Genomic DNA, 23,324 nt, shown 5'->3' with positions numbered 1-23,324 from the left:
GTTTTTTTTGCCCATTTCGGGCATTTGCTCAGCTCTGATGAACTTTTTTTAAGTAGCCTATGGTTCAATCCCGGTCCTGTTTGTTATATATGCAAAAATTGTAGATTTGTATAAGAACATACATACCGTATATACTCGTGTATAAGCCGAGTTTTTTTGTGGGAAAATTCGTTCCTAAAGTGGGGGGGTCGGCTTATACTCGGGTCAGTTTTTGACGAGAAAATATCGACCCCCGCAATCAATAGTTATTTTTGTAACTATAGATGGCGCTAATAATTAGTAGTGATAGATGGCATTGCAAATCATCAGAGTGATTTTTGTAGCTATAGATAGATGGCGGTTGTGTTAGTAGTGTCAGTACTTTTCGGGTTAAATCCACATGGTAATTTTTTGCTTTAGTACAAGTGTGTGTCGTGATTACCCACAGAAAAATCATTGATCTATCAGTAAGTATCAACGATCAAAAATGGAGAAAGCTAAAAGACTTGCGTATGATGCGTCTTTCAAACTGAAAGTTATCAAATTCGCCGAAGAAAACAATAACTGTGCTGCAGCTCGGACATATAACGTCAATGAGAAACAAGTGAGAGAATGGCGGAAAATGAAAGAGAAAATTTCAGCCATGCGGAAGACAAAAAAGGCTCTTCGAGGGAAAGTATCGGTGTTCCCTGAACTTGAGAAGGAATTGAATGAATGGGTGCTACACCTCAGACTGAAAGGTACAATCGTGACAAGGACAGCCATACGTCTGAAAGCATCGAAACTAGCTGAGAGTGTTAAATTCAAAGACACAAATCCAGAAAAGTTCTATGCATCCTCAGGTTGGTGTACTCGTTTCATGAACCGTTTCGACCTGTGCTTACGCCAGAGAACAAAGATCGCACAAAAACTCCCAGAAGAATTGGAAAGCAGAATTGAATCTTTCCAGAAGTTCATAATTGAACTGCGAAAAAGACATGGATTTGAACTCTCACAAATCGGTAGCATGGACGAAACCCTGGTTACTTTCGATTTTCCAAGCAATAGAACTGTTGATGAACTCGGAAAAAAAACCATCTTTGTTAGAACAACTGGGCACGAAAAAACACGATTTACGGTCGTGCTATCGTGCATGACCGATGGAAAGAAATTGCCTCCAGTTGTGATTTTCAAAAGGAAGAAAATTCCTCCGAACATGAAGTTCCCACCAAGAATGATCGTGAAAGCCCAGGAAAAGGGCTGGATGGATGAAAAAGGCATTCTACAATGGATCCAGGAAATGTGGAACAAAAGGCCCGGAGCAGTGTTCGAGAAACCGGCATTATTGGTATGGGATATGTTCAAACCCCACAGAACCGATAATGTCAAAGCCGAGGCAAAGAAATCGAAAACATCATTGGCTTTAATACCAGGTGGGCTAACGTCGATTTTACAGCCTTTAGATGTGAGCATTAACAAGCCTTTCAAAGACTATTTGAGGCATTTGTGGATCGAATGGATGAGTTTCGATGATAAAGAAACTACAAAAAGTGGAGCCTTGAAGAAACCTGACATTGGCTTAGTGTGCCAATGGGTGCATGAGGCGTGGAATTCTGTTTCCACCGAAATTATCATCCGATCCTTTAAAAAGTGTTGCATCAGCAATGCGATGGACGGAACTGAAGATGATATCCTGTTTGAAAGTGACAATGGCGATGACAGCCCAGATGAAGATGCCGCACCCTATGATGATCTGATGGATTACGATGAGCTTGGAGACGCAGAAGAAACGGCTTAAAAAGTTTGAATCATTTTCTATTGTAAATTTGCGTAAGTAATTCATTTTGCTTGAAAATATAAGAATTTTTTTTCTCTGAAATGCACGGATTTTTTGGGGTCGGCTTATACACGGGTTTTCAATTTATTGCGGTTTTGGTGGTCCTGAAGTGGGGGGGGGGGGTCGGCTTATACACGAGTATATACGGTACATTCACATTTATATGTAAGATAAAAAAATTACAATAGTTCAGTTAATTCAATTTGTGTAAAATACCTAAAAATAGCAACTTTTGAGCCAATCTAAACTTGCCAACACAGTAATAGGTTTTCCCAAACATAGTGATTTTATATAGCATATTTAAAATATCTCGATAAATGTTGCATTTCTCAGCCACCTCGTTTGGCATTTCACCTGTTGTATTTGTAGAAAAATATGAAATTTCATTTACAATTATAAGGGACGTCGTGTCGGAGGTGCGTCTCTTTTCCGTGAGGTGGCGGAATATCCCCAGACACTTGATATTGGAGGGGTGTCCAATTCATACACGAAACTACGGAACTTAACGAAGAAGCCTTTATAGATTCTCTCATCTCACCTTCTTTAACAACATATAAACAAACAAAACGCATTATGTGCATTAAGGCCACAGAGAGTTAGTAAAAATGTTCATACTGGAAAAAATAGATTCGTTACAATCTCCCCCTCTGGCTCTGACGACGTCTCGGAATAGATTCGTTACGCAATGATTTTTCGGAGCCTACATTTCAATGGAACTGGAAGTTTCGGGTCACTGGGACTGTATAAAAATTTTATTTCTTTAGTTATGTGACAAATTATGTGATTTAGACTAACTGAACGTTATTTGAAAAAAATTATAATTAAAAGCATGCTTCTCTAAAGTTAAATGCTGCAGAGTTGTTGCAGAGAAATGCTGTTGTCTGTTGAGCAAAGTGCAAACAACCTGGGACATCCTCTATAACACGGTATCCTTTGCAGGCGTCATTGGTGTAGGAGACACTAAATAAGGCATTAAAACACAGACATCAGATAGCGCCCATGCTGTAAAAAACTCCGAGAGTATAATTTTTTTATGACAATTTTCCGGAATTTCCAACCAAAAAAACTCATCAAACGATCATTTCAAACAGCACTTCCACGATATTAATCACCGTATCACAAAGAAAAGGTGAAGAACGTATACTTTATTATTTATGGAGAGTATATTATCCCCTTTCCCGCCCTTCGAGTTAAAATTAAGTTGGAGGGAGGGGGCGCTAAGTAAAATATCGCCGGAAAAACACGGTCGTAACTCCTTGAACGTGACTCGTTGATCAAAGAAAAGCTGTTTTTTGCTATTTTATTTCTGTATTTTTCATTATTTATTTTTTTTTACGGAAGGAAGAGTCTCGTCGTCCGTCTCCATTATCCAGGACAAAAAAATGGAGTCCCTTTTTCTTACCTTGTTAAAACACTTCTATGTATAGCGGGACCAATTGAAAATAAGAGGATTCGCTCTTTTTAAGAGGATAGACATAAAAGTGTTTCTCTTCTTGAAACTACTTTATAGATTTTCTTTTGGATTTGGACGAGAAGAAAAGTTGGTAAGCATTTCAGGTATTGCATGCGTAATAATGTTGTCAATTGATGTCGGTGGCTTGAGTAGGAGTTATCAATGGCAATGATCCCTTTTTAGTGAATGGATTTCTCGTGTTTTCTTGTAAATATAGGGGAAGTAAAACGCAATTACTCGTGAGTGGTTTTTTTTTATGTCTCATTCTCTTATCGGTGTTGTTTGAGCCAATTCAATTCATTTTTGACTGGTTTTGCGTTTGCAAAACTGTTTGTTAAATTTTTTTTTCAAGTAATTTTCATACAAATTTATGTATGAAATGAATTTTTTTGGGAATTAAAAAGTTCATTGAGTGTCGTGGTATTTTTTTAAATTTTCTTTACAAGGAAACTTTAATTTCCTTATGACTTTTCAGAAATGAAATAGTCAGAAATTTTTTCCTGATTTTTAATCTTTTTTCCCATGATCATGGATATTAATATTTTTCTTTTAAAAAAATACAAGGAAATAGTTTGTTTTGAAATACTAAATTTCATACGCAACGTTTCTCAAACTCATACACTCAGTCAAATCTCAATACTCGATTGTGCAGCGGCCAACACAAAAATTTCGAGTAATCATTAATTCGACTTATCGGAAATTTGAGAGTGGGAAAAAAGAAACATTCATTAAAATAACAGCACTATTTACGAATATCGTCTTAGTAAAAATACTAGAGATGAAGAAATTCGAATAGATAAGTTATTTTAATTCACAATCATATTTAATACTTGAATGAGAATATTTAGAAATAAATTAGGGTATACACATATACTGTATTCTATGTAAACAGACGCATACGTGATAATCGCATAAATGAAACGAATTATTACTAAAAAGTGTATAAGATTATTTTCTGCTAAAAAATTTAGTAATTTTTTACTCTCACTTTTTTGTCCCACTTTTTGTAAGCAGACAAACGAATCCACCAAATGAATCTGCTAAAATTGTATTGCTAAATGCTAAATTCTGTTTCTAAATAATAAATTTTACTGCTAAATGTAATTTACATTGAGAAATGCTAAATTTTACTGATAAATGTAATTTACATTGAGAAATGCTAAATTTTACTGATAAATGTAATTTACATTGAAAAATGCTAAATTTTACTGATAAATGTAATTTACATTGAAAAATGCAAAATTTTACTGATAAATGTAATTTACATTGAAAAATGCTAAATTTTACTGATAAATGTAATTTACATTGAAAAATGCTAAATTTTACTGATAAATGTAATTTACATTGAAAAATGCTAAATTTTATTGACAAATGCTAAATTTTATTGACAAATGCTTAATTTTATGATAAAAGCCAAATTATATTCATAAATGCTGAATTCTATTACTAAATCTATTTTTAAATGTGTCTCATTCCCGAAAACTTCGAATTAAGGAATAAATTTTAACATTAAATTGTGGAAAAAGTCTTTCTGGCTTCTTAAAGGAGTCAATTTTTTTTTCTAGCATATATATATACACTTGGAAGCTTTATTTCTTCACATCTATCTGTGCCCCCCCCCCCGCCACATTTGGTCCCCTTTCATCGGATTTTCACCTTGTGCTGCCATTTAGTGTGCATAATTTTAACCGAAATCGCAACTATTTGTGTCCTTACAGGGGGTTGGATCCAATAAAATGAATAGTGAAAATGGTGTCTTTGCTAGTATGTGAGGGTGACCGTTAAGAGTAGGACTTTAAAATAATTATTTAAATAGGCTTTTTGCCGGGAAAGTTTTTCAATGGAAAAGCTGGTACTCGTGCTGCTATCAAGTGGGCATAATTTGAACCAAAAGTGTAACTATTGGTGTCCTTATAGGAGTTTTAGTCCAATGGAATGAATGATAAAAATAGTGTCTGCGACCGTATCAGAAGGTGATCGTTAATCAGGGGTTTGAAACACATTATTTAAATAGGTTTTCTGCTAGAAAATTTTTATTAAGCCGTGAAACAGGAGTGGCCGCATCTGAGACGTGAAAGTAAAACTACATTCCTGTCACCAAACGTCTCCGAAACAAAAACAAATCGAACGAATTTATACTTTCTAATCGAATCCCGTATCGAAATCCCAAAGCACAACAAAACACACAGGACCCAAATCCAACGAGTAAACGGTAAATGTCTCACAAGGGGACATTTCCATAATTCTTATTGAAGGCCGCCACCGATCGATGCTAACCAAGTAGTATCAACAGCACGAACCTAAAGGGGGATGCCAATACCATAAAAAAGGGGAAAAAACTGGAAAGGCCATCGCCACAAGACGTCCAAACAGATTTACAAGGTACGCGTGATCCGGCATAAATGGCCTAAGGCCCTATCTCAGATGGGAAACGAGTGTCTTCACCTCTTTCTCAACCAAGACACCTCCGGGATGTCTGTAGATACCATATTTGTCTGAATTTGTTGTTTTTTTCCCCGGGATTTTAGAGGATGACCATAGTTCACGGAGGAAGGACTTTAGACTGTCCCCTTATGCTGCTATTGGCTACTGGAAAATAGCTATGATGGTCCCACTAGGGTTCCTACTCTGCAATCTTAAGAATTCGAATCGAGAGTATTGTTTTGGGTCAAAAGCAAACACCATTACAAACAGTGGATCCCGCTTATAACGTTCCCTCTTAGGACTTTTCCTATTTTATACGTCTTAATAATGTGTCAAAGAAAACTGTTATTAACTGAATAATTTCTACTGATTCGAAAATCGTTGCTTTTCTGGTATATGACTGATTATTACCGAAGATCAAATCAGGGAAACAGTTTTTTCTAAGGCTTGCTTTATCTTCTCCTCAGAGGCGTTGGCCCTGCGGCTGCGAGAGCTGCACGTGCCGGCAGTCGTCACCAAAGGCGATCCCGTCTGGCTCAATTGTTCCTACGACCTGGAGATGGACAAGCTCTATTCTATCAAATGGCACAAGAACAACGTTGAGTTCTACAGGTTCCTGCCCGAGGACAATCCACCGGGACAGAAATATGAGCTACCCGGCATATTTGTCGATGTAAGTATGGAAAACGTACATATTTAAGTATATACGGTATACGCTTGATGTGTATCGTATCAGTGAATAAGATTTACCGATCACTAAAAAACATTCATGTCATAAATGTCAAATAACGAAGGGTATTTTGTTCGTTTCTCAGTTGACTATGAGCCGTGAGGGTTACGTGCATATGTACAAAACAGACGTCGACTCGGAGGGTTCCTACAGGTGCGAAGTGTCCGCGGAGTCACCATCTTTCCAGACAGTCAAGGGCGAAAAAGAAATGCGGATCTATGGTATGCAAATTCAGCCATTTATTTAATTGCTATATATTAGTGTCCGCGCCTGTCACGTATAAATTTTTATTTCCATACATCCTGAGCCGCCGTTAGAGTTCTGCGGCAGGCACTTACAGTAACGACAATGTCTTTCATCTATTAGTCGTCATCATCTTATGTGCTTTTTTATCTAGAAAGAGATGATTCTGGAATTATTTTATAAATTCTGAATTTCCTTCCCTTCTGAATTTTTATAAATTCTGAGTTTTCATCAATCATGGAACAATGAATTTCCATAAGTTATGGAATTGTGAATTTTCATCCGCTCTGGAATTCTGAATTATTTAAATTATTCTCTCAAATTAATACTTTCATTAGTTCTGAATTTTCACCAATTATGAAATCATTTCTTTCATCTGTTCTGAATTTTCGATCCTCCTCTCGCACGGGATATATAAAATCGGCGCTAAGGACACCGCAATTATCAAGTTATCTCTGGTCCTATTATTATTTTCGCACCGGCCCCCACGTCTGGTAAGGGTTAAAAACATCATAAAATTGAAATACCACATCCATGGTGACTCGATTGGACAAGATTTGTTTCACCAACCGCGATATACCGTCATCACTATGGACCGAATAAAAATGACGACCAACCCGACGCGTAACCCTGATTTGCTATTATTATGCTTTGGGAATCAGAAACCCTCTATAGTTCAGAAACATTAAATACGTATTATTATTATTCTTTTTACAAAAACGAATGTAAATTGATGTCGCGCGTTTGCGTATCTTCAGTTCAAACAATACATCGCCGCAAAAATTTAACTAATTAGAGTGGATTTTTAATCAACTGAAAAATCGTTAATTAAGGCTAAAATATACAGTTTGCTTTGGTTTTAAAGCTATCTATAGACAGACAAAATCTTGCTTAGGGAAGGTGAATCGTTTTTATCTTGATTTTTTATTGCCCGAAAGCCGGTATTACACTGTAAGTTTGATAAAATCCCTTTTATAAAACTTGAAAAATCTAACCAATAAGGTTATTGGTTACATTCTAGAAAATGCAACCGGTGACCGGCTGATTTTTCAAGTTTTATAAAAGAACTTTTACCAAACTTTTATAGTGTAATATCAGCCTTAATTTGGTGCGATTTTACCAGACCAGACCAGAATTGAACTTTAAGCCGATTCCCAGCCCGCGAGGGCCAACTGCCGGCATAAAAACTAGCCAAGAAGGCCTGTGAAGAAGAAAATGTGTACATGTTTGTAGATAGATATGTGTTTGCATGAATGTGTAGTGTATGTAAAAAGAACTGGTCAAATTGGTGAAAAGTCATGATCTGGCTATAAGCAGGCAAATGTCATCACAGTTCACAGAAGCAGGCAAATGTCACCACAGTTCACAGAAGCAGGCAAATGTCACCACAGTTCACAGAAGCAGGCAAATGTCATCACAGTTCACAGAAGCAGGCAAATGTCACCACAGTTCACAGAAGCAGGCAAATGTCACCACAGTTCACAGAAGCAGGTCACACAATCTGCAGCTAGCAACATATATTCGAAGTGGAATGGGGAAAAAACATCACATGGGAGTCGTGACGCAAAAACCCCAGCTGTAACATCAAAAATGCAATACAGGTAATAAAGTTCTGTTTCAACTCAGTGCATCAGGAATTAATGGGGATTTACTATTGAGGGGTGCGATTTTATAAATCTCTCAACACGTAAAATTTCAGCAGCTTTAAAAAAATGACACCGACTAAGAATCAATCAACTCTTTCCAGATAAAAAATTACCGTAATTATATCTCCGTATTTTGCACTGAAATGAGGCTAAAAGATGCGACTTCCAAAATATCAAAAAAACTGAGAAAGAAAACTAATATAATGTTGTCGATGTTGACCATGTATTTATGTGGGAAAGATGGCGCCCCATGCCGGGATCGAGTTGGCGACTGTGCGTGGGCGCGCGTGTGCAGAGAGTGGACGAGGAGAAGGATTGACGACGCGGTGGACGGAAGACGTATGGGAATGATGTCTGTAACTGTGCATGCAAATAATAATTATAGTTTATGATTGAAATCTCATATTTATCATGAATATTCAGATATACGCAGGACCAAGGAAGAAAGAATCGTCGATGATGACCATCTGAGACGGGGTGCACAACCTCCGGTCCGCGGGACGAATGTGCCCCCCCCCCCCCCCCAAGCGTCTCCATCCGGCCCGTGAACATTAGTCCGACAGAAAAAGTATCAATGCATACAACTGGATAGATGCCTACGCTGACCATATTTATTTCATAAAAGAAAAGAATACGGGACATCACCAAATATGTTGTCAAGGCACCTGGTATCTCAATGCGCTCTGAACGTTTTGTTTGTGTCTCGCTTCTGCAAGTAAATTATTAGAATTTACTTCATACACTCATTTTTACTGTTAGTGTCATCTAACGGTTACTATTCGAACTTTCTTTTTTTAAATGTTTTAATGGGGAGATGCCTTATAATAACAATTTTTCAACTTATTAGCTACAAATTTCTATGATCTTTTGATATTGTTATTAAATTTGATTGAGAATTTCACATCGATGATATCTAATGAGATTTTTAGGAAAAAGTATTTATGAAATTTGAAAACAGTTGAAACTTTGAACCGTGGTTTGTGCTGAAGTTGATACATGCATTGGGATGAACGTCCCGAAAGTTAATAAAATTTTATTTTTACAAATTTTGTGAAAACAGAACCAGGGAAAAGAATTCAAATTGTAAGGAAAATATATTCAATAAAAATGTTCCGGAACGTTGAAAAAGTATTCCTAAACCTTCGAGGCGAAATAGTGAGAACAATAATATTGATGTTCTCTTTTGACAAATTCAATCGGTAAAATATCGAAAATGTGGAATTGAATTAGGAAATCCGGGTAGAACGAGTTCAGGTCATTTTACTATCCCTCCCCTTTTGTTTTTTCATATTTTAAAAAGAATGCTTTGAATCCGACTTGTGAGAGAAATTTGGATCCAAATTAATTTTTTTTGTTTTTACAAATTTCTTGTTTTTTTTTGGAAATAGTTTTCTAATTTTCAATGATTTTCCGTCATCTTATTTTTTACACCATCGATAAATTTGTGAAATCCCTAAATATTTACATTCCGAAGCAAAACTTTGCCCAGTCCTATTCAGATTTGTTTAGCGCATCATGGTATGAGCAGAGGTAAAGAAATACTCATCAAAATGTGTTCGAAATGGAAAATTCTGGATATATATATAATCAACACACAATAGTTCATCGATCGGCCTTAGGCTTCATTATATTTATGTCCTTGTCCTAACCAGAACATGGGAATGTTTGTTTTTCTAAATTAGTAAAGCCAGTGACCCAATAAGTGCATTTATACCAGGACAGTAAGTGGATTTGTACGATTCATCTAGGAAGCTCCTACGAATCAAGTTTGGCACTTGACACATGGCTTAAAAACCTTGACTGAAAGTGCTAATAGTGGGTTCGTACTACCATTCTCGTAAGTCCCTGCTTATCAACTTTTGATAGGGAAGGCTCAAGAATCCCCTGATTATAAGGAGTTTTGAACGACCCATCTTGGAAACACCCGCGAATCAAGTTCCGGTCGTGACCTATAGCTTAAGAACCTCCGGTGGTTAGGGGATATGAACGATTCAATCTCTGAAGCCTTTGCGACCCAAGTTTGGGAGTCACGACCCACAGGTTAAGAAACCGTGATATTAAATGAACAGAATTCAGTAAAAGTAGAATCTGCTCCCGTTATTACAGCCGCGTCTTCTCAAAAAACTCCAACAAAAAATATCTTACATCCTAAATAAAACGGAAAGTGTCAGTAAATAAACGTCTGACACAATATATAAAAAAAACACACACAAGAGCCAAACAAACCAAACTCGACGCTATTTTCTCGTCAAAAAACATAAATTATGGCGTCATTTTTTATTTTCTCTGATTTCCTAGAGGCAGCTATATTTCATTTGTCAGTTCCTTTAGGGACTAAAATGGCTAAAAGGGACTTATTTTCTCAGTGAGTATTTTCCTGTTCTTGTTAATTTGTTAATGTCCAGGAACAAAAGGAAAAATGAGATAAATGCTCGAGATTTCATATAAATCATTTTTATAATAATCACTGGTGGGGGCGTCCAAAGAGCAAAATTGATTTTGCTGTTAAGTTCTCTATAAGCTATGAAAAGCAGGAACATTGATTTTGAAAAAAGTATGTGTGACAAGCCCCTGTGACAAACCTCAAAAAAACGGAAGAATGACTTTAGGAAAACGCGAAGAGGCTTTTTTGAAAATGAGACCAAGCATTCTATTCGATTTTTTGACCACCGCTGAACAATGTTCAGAAAACCTAAGCCGCTCGTCAATGAGAATTCCCAAATCGGTGACTCTGGTTGCATCCGGGAAAGTGACACCATTCAACTCGTAAGAGAATCGTGGGTTGTTCGAACCAAAATGAGCGACCATGAACTTATCAACGCTAAACGTCATGCCCCATTCATTTGCCCATGCTGCAATCCTGTTTAAGTTGGTCTGGAGCAACTCCCTATCGCTATGATTCCCGAGTAGCCCCATTAGCTTCACATCATCTGCGAATTTGCTAGTAATCCCATCGATACCCTGATCGAGTTTATCGATAAAAAGTGAAAAAAGTATGGGGCCGAGGACACTTCCTTGAGGAACTCCACTTGTGACGCCTGTCCAACCAGAAAGTTCCCCGTTCACCATAACTCGTTGCGACCTATCTCTTAACCACGATTCTATCCAATTCAGCAAGTTTCCCCCAATTCCAATATCGTGTAAACGCTTGAAGAGTTTACCATGTTGGACCCGATCGAACGTCTTCTGTAAATCAAGGTAAACAACATCTACATTTTTGCTCCTACCCAAAGCCTTAGTCACGTGATCATAGAAGCAAAGGAGGTTAGTTACACATGACTTCCCCTTCCTGAACCCCTGAACCCATGCTGATTATCCGACAATACATTATTCTCGTCTATCCACTTCACAAACTGCCTTTTGATAATTTCCAAAATTTTCGAGAGAGAGCTCGTCAAACTTACTAGACGATAATTGGACACGGCTTCTCTACTACTCTTCTTAATTATCGGAACAACATTAGCAAGTTTCCAATCCCTTGGGACGATACCCTCAGCATCACTACTCCTGTATATCTGTGCCACTGGCCCCAACAATTCATTAGCACATTCCCTGAGGACCCTGGGATAGATATCATCTGGTCCTGGTGCTTTGCTTGCACATACATTTCTTAGAAGATTTAGGACCTCCACGTCTTCTACTTGAATATCGTTGAGGGTTTTATTATCCCATGCAACACCCGTATATCGAATATCATTATCTCTATTAAAAACCGACGCGAAAAAGTCATTGAAAGCATTACACATGCCCAGATTGCTCTCTACCCTAGAGCCTCCTATCGAGAGGGGGGCCAACTGTCCCCTTACATCCATTATTGACGTATCAAAAAATGATTTTGGGTCAGAGCCAATGTTATCTGCCAACCTAGATTCAACTTCCTTTTTACTATCCCTTATCGCTTTCTTTAACAGTCTTCTTTCATCAATAAACAATGATATGCCACCTCGTCCACTTTTATACCCTCTGAATGCTCTTTTCTTTTCAAGATAAAGGTTCCGAACGCTATCCGTGAACCATAGAGGGTGCGATGTACAAACACGCTGTTTTCGAATAAAGGGTATGACGTCGTGCAAAACAGAGGACAGCTTTGTACTAAATTCTTCCCATTGACTTACCACCCCTGCTGATTCCAACCGGTCTTTGAAAACTTCCGCTAACCTTCCTCTCAAAACATCAAAGTTAGTTCTCCGAGAACAAGGAACCAGTCTTTTGTTATCAACCTTACCCGAGGAAAAGTTACAGTGAAATCTGACGATACGATGATCACTGGAAGAAAACTCTTCCCCCACCGAAACATGTTCAACAAGATCCTCAGAACTAGTAAGAACTAAATCCAAAATAGCAGTACCCGTAATGGCTTCTGATGCATGCGGATACAAAAAATATCGAGCACCAACTTAAGAAAGTCTCTTTCATACTGATCTCTAGATGAAAGGTTCTCCCAATAAATACCTGGGTAATTGAAATCCCCTAGTATGAGAACCCTCTTACGCTTACACATGTAGGAAATTTCATCATGCAATTTGGCGATGTAGTTTTGATCCCAATTCGGTGGATTGTAACAAACCTCAACAATAAGTTTATGATGTCTTTTGTTCTCAAGTTCAACTCATATAGTTTCAATATCACTTCTCTGCACGTTACACTCTCTAGCCGTTAAACATGATTTCACGTATATCAACACTCCACCCCCTTTCCTATCAGATCTATTTCTCAAAAAAGTATCGTATCCTGAGATGTGTAAGAAAGGTTCATCCCCATCGTTTGCCCAAGATTCTGTAATGGCTATAAGATCCAGGCCCTCCACAACTATCATAGTTTCTAAAAAATCTTTCTTATTACCCAAGCTCCTGGCATTTATTAACACACATTTTAATTTGTCTGGTGATTTAGTGTCAATCGAGAAGCCATCCAAGTCAGAGGTGGGTAATTCCCCGTCAGTACTATTGCAATTATCATTAACTAACCCGCATTCCCGACTACGTGGTCTGGGAGTAAAAAAACCTGACCTAAGACTATCGTAAACCTCCCAGACCCCCCCCCCCCTTCTTATTTAGATGGATCCCATCCGAACGACGCCACCTATCGGTAAATGCGGGAAGCTCCAAGAACGTGACCCCAAGTGAGGAGCAAATGTCCTTCAGGCCTATATTAAATTGGTGGATCCTATTCATATACCCCCTACTACCCCTTGGCAGCACTGGAATCACTGCCACATCTGAACCCCCCCCCCCCCCACCCAAGCGGATAATAGTAAATCCCGGTACTCTGACAGAGACTCACTAATATTCGCTCCTACCTGATTCGTTCCCACCCACAGAATCACCCGCAAGGGCTAATTTCGGCGATGAAAAACGTCTCGAATGTTGCAAATCTTCCTCCCAGGAGGACAACAGCGCTCGAAACCCCGAATATCCCTACACACTCTGTTCCCAAGTTCCCTAACCATGGAATCACCGATGATTAAACCCCTATCACTATCCCCCTCTACCTCATCCACGACCACCCATACGCCCTCTAAAATGCCCTTGTTCGTAGAGATTGCTTCTCCATCAACAGGTGGCTCGACGACTAGCGGCTCCGTTATAACCGGGCCCTCTAGCACCCTAATTTTTTCCCGTAAAGCTTCGACCTCGAGTTTCAGCCTTGCCCCATCCAAGCACCCTTTACAATTGAAACTATCAGCTACTATACCCCTAGACCACGGAAACCTGCCATCGCAAGCTCTACACAACGCTACTCGAGGTCGAGGCATACTAACAGTATTGCAGAAGCTAGATAATAATAATTAAAAATAGGAAAACCAAAACGTTAACAGGAAATTAAAATAATGTAAAATACATTACTATGCGAAATATACGTAAGAGATTGTACGAAACAATTACGTAAAATAGAATGTTCAACACTAAATCACGAAGAAGGAGATATATATGTATATAAAGAATACAACACACTCTAAAAAAAGTAAATCAAGCTACAAAGTACAATTTATACTTAGTTATCTAATTCTAATATCTCAAATCACTAACACTACAACAGTAGGCCCAAATGGAAGGGAAAAAAAAGTTATTGAGAGTACTCGGGGAAAAAGTATACACTGTTTGCTAATACTAACGTCCAAAAAAACCTACGAATTTATATCAAAGAAGCGAGAAAACACAAACCTGGCGAAAATACAATGAAAATGAAATGCGAACGAGAAAAAAATTTAAGTCGATCGAAAATACACAACGAAAATTAAAAAAATTGAGAGCAATATTATAAAAAAAACACTCATCTCGCAATCCCACGTGTGCTAGAAATAAAAAGAAAACACCGCAGAATATGACCCAAAAATAAACAACATGCTAAGTAAAACTCACGAGAACGAAGAAAAACACAAAGAAAGACACAAAATGGCGTACTGACGTGACGGATAATCCTTCGCTAATCCCCCGGTAACGGTTTCGGATAAAACTGCTTCTATTGGTGGGTGAGCGGAGCGCGATAAAAACACGTCCGTTCCCAACTACGGCGAAAACAAGAATGAATCTGTACCTGAATTACGAGACGTAAAATCAGGTGCCGCTGAGTTTATATTTGCGATATCCATTCGTAGACAACAAAAGATGTGCCCGTTTTGTGTGTATTTCTCGATATGTGACCGTTTAACCCCTTCCCCGCAGAAGCTGTTGGCGATAAATTTGGATGATCTGTATTAGATGTATAGGTAACAAATATGTTAGGACGTTAAAAAAAGGAAGGGAGAAAGTAGAAGAAAGAATACCGGGATAAGGGTGGGGAGGAACAGTGTAGACAATTGATAATTAGGTAAGAGAGTTACAGAGAGATAAGAGATGCACAAGACTTGCTTTTTCGCCGTAACCTACCTGTTCTTTTTCTCATTTCCATGTACAGTACATAATAGAAGGATTAGTTCTGAAAAAGATATATGTTATATGTGGGGGGATGCCGCGGAGAACGAGGAGGGAGGGAAAACTGAGGACAATGGAAAGGGAGCGAGCACCTAACTTTGTTTCATAGTGTTGTGATAAAGCTTAGCGATGAGCAAAAGAGGGGTTGAAGAAACAGTCAGCTGGATTGAATTTATTCAATTGGGATTTGGACGCAATATTACATCTTTGATCGTAAAGGGGTTAATGGTAAGATAGCGTTTTTTGTTAGGTTACTTTCGTTACACCAGCAATGCGCTCAGTCTGGTCTGAAAGATAATATTAAAAGACATTCACATCAAAAACGATATTTATATCAGTTTGATACCAAGTTGCAAAATTTTATTATTTTTTTATATTATTCCGTGGACTTTCTAGTGTTTCCGACAGAAATCCCGAAGATAACGGGAACCAAGAGGCATTACGGCATCGGCGAAGAGGTACAAGTCGTATGCAGATCAGCACCGTCTAGACCCGCTGCCTTCTTGAAATGGCTGATCAATGGGCAAGAAGTAAGTCTTGAACGAAAATGTTGCTAATCCATTGTAACAATCTGCTTTTAATGTACACTGGTGTAAGAAATTAAGAGAATTTGCACACTTGGTCGATTATCTCTAGAACTACTGTACAGATTTTAATGAAATTTGATATGTACATACATTCATACAATACAAAACAAATAACAATTCAATAATTGTAATACACACGCATGATCGTGCGTAACACTCGTTGGAGGCGGAAGGTATGAAACAGCGGTTGCAGAATAACCAAAAAAATGGGTTAATAGATGGGTTAATAGGGGGTATGGTCCCCTCTTACAGATATACAGGTCTCACAGCGTGATTTCATACTTGAAACAAGGCAGTTTATCATTTCCTGTGGCAATTGGTCCCACTCGTTCAGCAACGCTGTTTTCATTCCCTGGATGGTTCCCGGAGGGGGGGGGGGTTGCGAGTTGCAATTGCCCTCCCCAGAGCGTCCCAGACATGCTCTATAGGGTTGAGGTCTGGAGATCTGGCTGGCCAATCCATCCGGCGAATATCCTCACTCTCTAGAAAATCGTCGAGCAGAAGAGCTGTATGTGGCCTCGCGTTATCGTCCATTAAAATGAACTCGGGGCCAACTGCACCCCTGTAAAGGCGAATATAGGGCTCCAATACCTCATCCCTATACCTTACCTCACACCAGTCACAGTGCCTCTTTCAAAGACATGGAGAGGTGTGCGACCATCCATAATGATGCCTGCCCAGACCATTAAACCTCCTCCGCCATAATGGTCAATTTCTCGGACATTGGAGGGTAGGTAGCTGGTCACTGGTTCTCTCCATATGAACGTACGGCGAGAATCGGTGCTTAGGCTGAACCGGGACTCATCAGTGAAGAGAACGGTCGCCCATTGATACATACTCAAATCTCTACGCTCCCCGCACCATGATAATCGGATTCTCCTGTCCGTAGAAGTGAACGGGACGCAAACAGCAGGTCTTCTTGCAAACAACCCTCTCTCATGAAGTCTTTTGGGAACAGTCACCCTTGATACACGGGTTCCTGTGGCTGCATACAAGTCACGAGAGAGCTGAGAAGATGTAGCACTCCTGTTACGCCTCGCTATAATCGACAAATGGCAATCTTCTCTGGCCGTCGTGGCTCTTGGACGATGTTGCCCAGGCTTTCTCTCAATGGATCCGGTATCCTGGAACTGTTTCCGTAAGTTACACACGACGCTGGGCGTTAAATTGAACTCTCTACAAATCTGGACTTGAGATTGGCCTGCTCCTAGCCTCCCCACAATTCGCCACCTCATTCCACATCTAAACGTTGGTGGTTACTCATTTTTACTGTTACAATTTGAAATTAACCGATTGCTGCAAAATAACAATAAGAAATTCGCCGAGGTGTGCTAGCGAACGAAATGCGTGTTAACTTACGCGCGCTTATAAAGCCTGTTTCTCTACTGGCTCCGCCTACACACACGTGTACGCTTACGTATTTGACGTACAAGATTTGCATTTTTGTCTAAAAGCAGTGGTTTTACATTCAGTTCACATCTTTTCATGAAATTCGATAAAATATGCAAATTATCTTAATTTATTTCACCAGTGTATCATAGACAACGCAGCAAATTGAATCAGCATTCTGTTCCGGTCTGTCGAGTCACAAACATCCTCTCCACCGTCTCCGCACTTGGCGACTCTTGGCCAGTCTCTGGTGAGCCGCCGCCCCACCATCTTAAGCATTGCTCATTATTATGATTTTTTTTTCTATACAGGGTTCGTATCGAACGGGGTATGGCATACAACCCTGTATACGATACGTATTGCAATACCCCGATACCATACGGGTTATCGCAACTTTCGAATTTGAATATCTCAGTGAACGTTGCACTTAGGGACATGGATTTAGAAGAGACATGACACCAAAACTTTCTAATTCAGTTTCGGGACGGGATAAAGAGGTAATTCCTCACTTTAATAAGGGGTTATTTTTAAGTATTACGTCAGCATTGATGGGAGGAGGAGTTTTCCCATTAGCTGACTTTTGATGACAAGGGAAGGAGAAGAAATTCATCCCCCCCCGGCCTGGGATCCATAAATGATAATTATTGTATTATAATGTACTCTATATGTAATGAAAAATAATTTTCATCCACGGTTTCACTTGGTTTCACAGTGATTCAAGTTAGATTCCTTTAAAGAATGTGGGGGGGGGGGAGAGACAATTTTATAAGAGAAATTCGGGACGGGAATTGGAAATACGGATATATATCCCATAAAATATTGTTCATATGGTACCCTTAATACCCCTTTTCAAGTAGCAGAACGAATACATACCGTTAACCAAGGCTATCAGAGAATCGTTTTGCATGGAGCATAATAGTGATACTCGATCATTCTTATTGAAATTTTTATTCTCAAAATATGTGGTTCATTTCTTCTCACTTCTGATGTGTGTTGTGAAAAATTGAGAGAGATTTGCTGATACTTAGAATCCGAAATTTATATGAAATTTTCATGATCCTGAATAAATTTACGATATGTTTGAATTGTTATATCAGCCTTGGTGTTTTGACCATTCTTCTAGGTATCCAGCGGGAGTCTGATCAGAGAACAACCATTGGAATCACCGGACGGACTGCTGATTTCGACGCTCTTTCTCAGGTTCAGAGCTAGGAGAGAGCATTTCTGGGACGGCGGTACAATGAAGTTGAAATGCGAGGCCATCATATCCCAAGCTCACACTCTCAGCAGCGAAGAAATCCTCATATCCAGGAATTCGACCAGTAACGCCGCAAGGATAACGTCACCTGAATACGGTAATCAATAAAATACAGTCTGTATCAGGGGATGGTCTAGCTTTTTCAAAGTGCGGGCCGCTTCATTAGTATGAGTTACTTACTCCGAGTGTTACAAGGAAAGAACATTTATTTTCTCAATGTAAAAAAAAAATAATAAAATTACATTCTACCCCAGGGAGCGCGAAAAGGTAACTCGCTAGAAAGCCGCATTTAAATCACCAGTATGTGAGTAAAGCAGCACTAAATCAATTATCTTTGAGTTAAGTCTCTTGTAAACGATCGCCACAGCAATTGGGGCCTACGCTAATCAGTAGAGTGAAAGAATCAAAGATAAACGATGAGTATAAGACGAGAAATTCCGGTAAATCACCGCCAAGGCATAGAAGCCGCAAGTACATAATTGCTATGGCGAGGGAGCCGTAATTTTCATCGCCACTGCTGTATGAGGTTTCATTATTGTCTTATCTACCGATTTCAGAAAATTCTAATGTTTTCTGTTACAGGATCCCCAAAGGACGGCCCGACGATCACCGGTGGAAGGATCAAATACCAGCTCGGTGACATCGTCAACGTGAATTGCACCTCGGCGAGGTCACAACCACCCGCAGAACTTCATTGGTACATCAACGACAAGGAAGTATGTGGTTTTCAAAAATCGTGCGAGCTTTTAATTAACGATAATTCAATGTACCTACATTTTTTTAAAATGTGAGCACGGAAGGAATACCGATCTACATAAGCAAACATGCTCTCAATGATCGCGATAACACTGAGCATGTAAAAAATGCTGAAACTAATTATCTGTGACGAGTTTTTCAGTTGCAATTGTTATTCTTCTCTCTTTCTTCGTTAAATGAGTTGAAGACAATTATCGCAATTAAGTTTCCGTGAAAAGTAAAAGAAAACAGTTGTCTTTTGGTGTTAATTTCTTTTCAGATAATTTCGCATCGGTCTTATTAATTAAAAGAGACTCGTTGCGGATTATTTAGTTTCGGTTTCGTTCTTGATATTTTTATTCCTTCTAATTAAAATAGCCATCGTCTGTATTAATGTTGTTTCTTGATACCGTGGCCTTGATGCCTTCAGGTGTTGAACCGTTTCGGAATTTTACTTCAGAGAAAATGAAAGAAATGTGTGTACTCGATATTTTCCCATTGAATTTCAGAAGAAGATGAAAACTTTTTGTCAACTTTTAGTTGTTATCGAATAGATATGGTTGGGGCGTCCGTATTCTCCCACTAAAATAATCCCTAGAATAAGTGTTTTTTTTTTTTTTGCTTGTAAAATAAACCCCTACCTCTAATAGTGTTTCTCAAAGTGGACGTTGCGATGAGCTAGCGGCATAATGTGCGACTTTTCATTGCCTTGATGAGGTAACAACATCAAGGCAATTTCGGGTACCACTGGACCGCTCTGGACAGTCGTGGAGAAACAACTGTAAAGGCAGCCCCGAACAAAAAAATTTTAAGAAAGGCTGCCCCAATTACGTCTTTATCCAGATGGTCATTGGAAATGAGCCACGTATCCAGCACATACCACAGTCACTCATTAAGCAAATATTTTACCCGTGTATCGATTCCTTGTCAGTTCTGTTCATCATTTTGCGTGTCTTTTAGGTACGGACAGAATATCTGATACCATATCCAAACGTCAGGTACATCGACAACGACGGTCAGGAATCGACAGTCCTCGGCCTAAGGTTCGAAGTTCGGCAGAGGCACTTTCAGAAACTGGAGATGAGGCTGAGATGCACGGCGACTTTGTCAGAAGTGATCCGGATGAGCAGCGAGGAGCTCGAAGTTGACAATAGCAGGCAAATGTCTGGACTGCACGCTAACGAGAAAGCTGGACAAGGTATGTCTTATCCATTGGACTAATTCAGCAATGACGAAATCCTTTGGAGCAATCATTAACTATATCAATATGAGAACTGTAATAAGTTACCCAAAAAAAACAATTAGTTGCAAAATTTTAGGGCCAAATTACCATATCACGTTACCGAGGATACTGAAGGTCCAAATTTTAATTTCTTTTCCAGAATTGTTTCATCAAGTACAAACTGGGTATGGGCGTTCGACCGCACTCGCTGTCCAATAATAGTTCTGATTCGCTCCCTAGATGGGTCAATATAGGAACACTTCACCCTGAATAAACTATTGATGGATAATATACCGTGAGATATCCAGCCTGTATCCCTGGAAGAAATACTTTATAAGCCATGAAGGGCCCGAAGGAGTGGCCACAATTTTTGGATAAGAGGTTAACGTAGATTGGTTGAAAACCTGAATTTAACCAATCCGTGTCGATCTCTCATCAAAAAATTGTGGCTAGTTTAAACTATTGATTCCCAACGTGGGGGGCGATGGAATGTTCCGGGAGGCGGTAGAAGCTACGGGTATAATATAGGAGTCTATGGGTTAGATTGCTTTGGGGGCGATGGGACAAAAAAGGTTGAGAAACTATGGTTTAAACCATGTCGGTGAATACCGCCCGTAGCAATTATGTTTTAGAATTGGGGAGGGGGGGGGGAAATAATTGTTGTGCCCGGTTTTATTTCTCAGAATAGCGGCGGCATCTATTGCGAAATTTGGGATAAGTGACGTCACTAAAGGTACCCGCGTGCAGGCGTCCTCCTTTCTCGGTTTTCAAATCTGTTAACCCTACTGGAAGTTCAGCTTCAAGTGCTGCCCTTTGATAAAATCCCCCGAAGTTCATATTCACCATGTTTCTAACTCGCAACTTGCGTGATCTTTCAAGTCAGCGCATAACTCCCTGAGATCAAGAGAGAAATTCTACAGTGGGGAAAAAGCAACCTACACATCTGTGGGACCAGTGTCTGAAAATAATATTGTTTCTATGCAATTGGTTGATTGGTGCCGCTATGAGTATGTCTCATTATCATCAATCCGATCAGAACCATCCTGTATACACTGTACTTATTTATTTTGAATATTCTGTTCCAAAAAACAATTTTTAATGTAATTTTATGTCAAGTTTCAGACGGAAGTCAGGTCTCGAGGTTCTCCGGATCGATATCCGTCACAGTTTTGATCCTTGATGCCTTGTGGTGTTGGTGCACCGGATGCTTTTGGAACTTCCTACACAGAAACTAGGTTGTGCACTGAAGAAAATAATATTAAAGATTACACTTTGTTCCCGATCCTGAGAAAAACGGAGAAGAAAACGAAAGTTATGACAGGGATTTCCAGGCAAAGGATGGACACGCCGTGTGACAAGAAGTCGTTTGTCATAAAAATCAAAGACGAGATTTCTGTGTCTTTTTTTGAAAATCTTGTTGAATTGTTTTGATTTAAATCTGGAGCGTTTCTTCACGGGAAATAATTATGTAAATACGGATCTGGATCCAGGTTTTTTCCTCTACGGGATGTCCCATAAACTCCTGAAGAGTTTAAAAATCCGTGAAAATTGAAGGAAGTGTTATATTTGAAAGCGGTTCGGAAAAAAGTTATTTTCACGACAGCGCGATTTTTTTTTGCCATACAGAAAAAAAATTAGTTCTGAATTTTGTCAATGGAAAAAAGCGCTGCAATATATATATATACACATTGTGTGTATATATAATGCAGAATATATACGATTAACAGCTCATTTTTCTGTTATTGGAGCTGACGTAAGGTTTTCATTGCGATGTTGACATTGGTACTATTAGTGAAGTTTTTTTATCTCAGCCGTGAAATGCTGGCTACAGCTTTACGAACGTTTTAGACAGAGAGGAGATCGAAGAAAAGTTCCGGTCCAATCACGTTTGCCGGACGCCGCCCTCTATCGACAAAAATTCGAACCAGCTTTTCTGTAACAACTTCCCCTTTACCCTCCTGACAATAACTTTTTCGCCAACTGCATTCAAATATTTTCCGATTCCTTAAATTTTCTTAAAATTTTCAAACTATTTAAAAACGAATTTATGAGACACCCTGTACATAGAAGGGGTGATTCTCGCCTTCGAATATTCGATTCATTCTCACGAATGTAATGTAAAGATTCTTGTATTTTCGATTGCGAGTGGTGTTTTTGTATGATTTGTCTTACCATGTAATGACATTAGCGCGTTCTTTGGTTTCAATATATTTGTTTTAATTATATCTTATTTAAAATGTACATTCATTATCCTGCAATGTCTGATCGTATTTCGTCGCGATTCTGAGTTGTTTTTCATGTGAATTTTCTGATGCTTGTGAATGGATTTTGAATCTCTCGAAGAATTTTTTTAAAATAAAATTATACGTATCAAATAGATTTAAACCATTTTTACACATGCTTTTTCGCATCCAACTTTTTTCCTCCAATAGGATTGCGCTTACCGTGTTTAGCAATTTTGAGTTGGCAACTCTATTAACATTTTCACGTGTATGCATTGATTTGGGACTAAACTTACATTGTTGTTCAACCTTTCTACTTCTGTGGACCACCACCACCACCAGACCAACCGTGGCTTCCGCTCTGTCCCCATAAGTCCATAAGGGGTATAAGTCCCATATCCATAAGGGATATAAGTCCGTCTCAGGAGACGTGGGCCACGATGGAAAAATCTAATGACATCCAAGACCAGCAAACTACCCACACCACGCCACATAAGCCAACCAGCAGCAGAACCCCCTCATACAACTTCACTCCCCACACACTTCCCCCACTTGTTGTACATGAAATGATATATCAACAGAAAGATATGGGGGAACACGGGCAGGTGAACAGACGCACATCACCTGCAGGAAACGAGTGGGGCCTACGAAAACTAGTTATACAAGTTATATATTTATAAACATGTGAGCATATAGACAACAATGC

The 23,324-nt window shown here is 39.0% G+C and overlaps 1 protein-coding gene across 1 annotated transcript in view; it reads left to right on the top strand.

Annotated features, from left to right (window-relative positions):
* The window catches only part of LOC149081362 (uncharacterized), a 110,836-nt gene extending 88,059 nt beyond the window's left edge, over window positions 1-22,777 (top strand). The window contains exons 2-8 of the mRNA XM_089238174.1: window positions 6,140-6,345; window positions 6,488-6,623; window positions 15,602-15,735; window positions 18,305-18,536; window positions 19,022-19,155; window positions 20,135-20,372; window positions 21,513-22,777. Coding sequence (XP_089094300.1) covers window positions 6,140-6,345; window positions 6,488-6,623; window positions 15,602-15,735; window positions 18,305-18,536; window positions 19,022-19,155; window positions 20,135-20,372; window positions 21,513-21,631 — 1,199 coding nt within the window. The 3' untranslated portion in view covers window positions 21,632-22,777. The remainder of the gene's footprint in view (window positions 1-6,139; window positions 6,346-6,487; window positions 6,624-15,601; window positions 15,736-18,304; window positions 18,537-19,021; window positions 19,156-20,134; window positions 20,373-21,512) is intronic.
* The last annotated feature ends 547 nt before the right edge of the window (window positions 22,778-23,324 follow it).

Source organism: Pholcus phalangioides, unplaced genomic scaffold (assembly GCF_987345545.1).
Source record: "Pholcus phalangioides strain wild (caught in Gottingen) unplaced genomic scaffold, Ppha-v1.0 ptg000010l_1, whole genome shotgun sequence".
Lineage (NCBI taxonomy): Eukaryota > Metazoa > Arthropoda > Arachnida > Araneae > Pholcidae > Pholcus > Pholcus phalangioides.
The sequence above is the reverse complement of the archived record's forward strand: the minus strand, read 5'-3'. Positions and strand labels throughout refer to the sequence as shown.